General features: G+C 59.6%; 1 protein-coding gene across 1 annotated transcript; it reads left to right on the forward strand.

The window, feature by feature from the left end:
* The first annotated feature begins 246 nt into the window (after window positions 1-246).
* Window positions 247-1,581, forward strand: ADRA2C (adrenoceptor alpha 2C). Its single transcript, XM_062493350.1, has one exon. It carries the CDS (start codon window positions 247-249, stop codon window positions 1,579-1,581), a length of 1,335 nt encoding a protein of 444 aa, XP_062349334.1.
* The last annotated feature ends 582 nt before the right edge of the window (window positions 1,582-2,163 follow it).

A 2,163-nucleotide genomic window follows, 5' to 3' on the forward strand; every position in this document is an offset into this window, starting at 1 on the left:
CGCCCCCTCGCCGGGGGCCGGGCGGAGGCGGCGCCGCCGCGCTCCTTGCCGCGCCGGGGGTGCGCAGCCCGGCCGTGCCCTGAGGAGCGGCGGCGGCGCGGGGGGACGCGGGCGGCTCGGCGGCGGAGCGGCCGCGGGACCGGCGGCGGGGCGCGATGAGGGCGGCGGGGCGGCGGCGGCGGGGCGGCGGGGCGGGGCGGGGGCTCCGCCGGGCTCTCTAGGACGCCGGCGCCCCGCACACCCACCATGGATCTGCTGCTGTTGGTGAACACGAGCCTGGGCTCCGCCAACGAGTCCCTGGCGCTGCCCCCCGCCTCGCCGTCCTCCTCGGCCCTCCTGCAGCCGCCCTCCCCCTACTCGCCGGCGGCCGTGGCCAGCCTCGCGGCGGTGGTGGGCTTCCTCATCGTCTTCACCATCGTGGGCAACGTGCTGGTGGTGATAGCTGTGCTCACCAGCCGGGCGCTGAGAGCCCCTCAGAACCTCTTCCTGGTGTCCCTGGCCAGCGCGGACATCCTGGTGGCTACCCTGGTCATGCCTTTCTCCTTAGCCAACGAGCTTATGAATTACTGGTACTTCGGCAAGGCTTGGTGTAACATTTACCTGGCGCTGGATGTGCTGTTCTGTACCTCGTCCATCGTCCACCTGTGCGCCATCAGCCTCGACAGGTATTGGTCAGTCACACAGGCGGTGGAGTACAACCTCAAGCGGACACCGCGGCGGATCAAGGCCATCATCCTCACCGTGTGGCTCATTTCAGCCATCATCTCCTTCCCGCCATTGATCTCCGTGTACCGGGACCCTGAAGGAGATGTCTTTCCCCAGTGCAAGCTCAATGACGAGACATGGTACATCCTTTCTTCTTGCATTGGCTCTTTCTTTGCCCCCTGCCTCATCATGGTGTTGGTCTATATCCGCATCTACCGTGTGGCCAAGCTAAGGACCAGGACCCTGTCTGAGAAGCGAACGATGCCAGAGGGGTCCTCCCAGACTGAGAACGGCTTGAGCCGCGCTGCTGGCGGCTGCACATCCCTGAGGATGCAGCTGGGAGAGAACGGACATTATTCAGTGCACCACTGGCGCAAAGCCTCTGAGCTGGAGGACATTGAGCTGGAGGAGAGCAGCACCTCAGAGAGCAGGCGGAGGCGGAGCCGGGAGGAGCATCGCCGCAAAAGCAAGAGCCAGTCCTTCTCCTACTCATACTCCTCCAAGCACTCCAGTAGCCGCCTGTCCCGTGCGAGCAATCGCTCCATGCAGTTCTTCTCGTATCGCCGTCGCCGGAAGCGTAGCAGCATCTGCCGTAAGAAAGTTGCCCAGGCCAGGGAGAAACGCTTCACTTTTGTGCTGGCTGTGGTCATGGGGGTCTTTGTAGTTTGCTGGTTCCCTTTTTTCTTCACCTACAGCCTCTATGGTATTTGCCGGGAGGCATGTGAGGTCCCTGAGACTCTCTTCAAGTTCTTCTTCTGGATTGGGTATTGCAATAGCTCCCTCAACCCAGTCATCTACACAATCTTCAACCAGGACTTCCGCAGGTCCTTTAAACACATTCTTTTTAAGAAGAAGAAGAAGAACTTCCGGCATTGAGCTGGAGGGATGGATTTGCCTTGAGCAGGAGTAGAGTTAAGAGAGAAGGCTCAGTGCTGGAAGGGAAGGGAGGGGAGAGAACACGGGGCTTGGGCTTAGGGAGCAGGAAGAGGGATTGCCCCCTCGGTGCAGCAGGATGATGCTCTGGGGAGCAGGGATGGTGTCGGGGAGGCTGAGGGCACTCACTGTGGTACGGAATGGGGACGTGGTGCTGGGGGAGCAGTGCTGGAGTGTGGAGGGGTAAAGGGGGTGGTTGTCTTTGAACCCTGACAGAGAGCACAGGGATCCCACAGAGGAAAGGCTGAGCCACTGAGTTTGGGAGGCAGTGAGCTTTCATGGGCTCTGGAATTTTGTGGGAAAACAAAAAGAGATGTCAGAAGGAAAGGGTTAAGTGGCAGTGGTGGTGGAGATTTGAGTACTTATAAATAGGGCAGCTGGGGCCTGTGGTGGGTTTGTCCCAGTAAGAAATTGGCTTTTACTGCTTGTGTGGAAAAGGAGAGTGCAAAGTACCAGGCACTGACAGTGTTTTGAGTTATGAAAGGATTTTAATGTTTGCCAAAAAAACCCTAAAGAACAATCCAA

This window comes from Cinclus cinclus, chromosome 5 (assembly GCF_963662255.1).
Source record: "Cinclus cinclus chromosome 5, bCinCin1.1, whole genome shotgun sequence".
In the NCBI taxonomy this organism is placed as follows: Eukaryota; Metazoa; Chordata; class Aves; order Passeriformes; family Cinclidae; genus Cinclus; species Cinclus cinclus.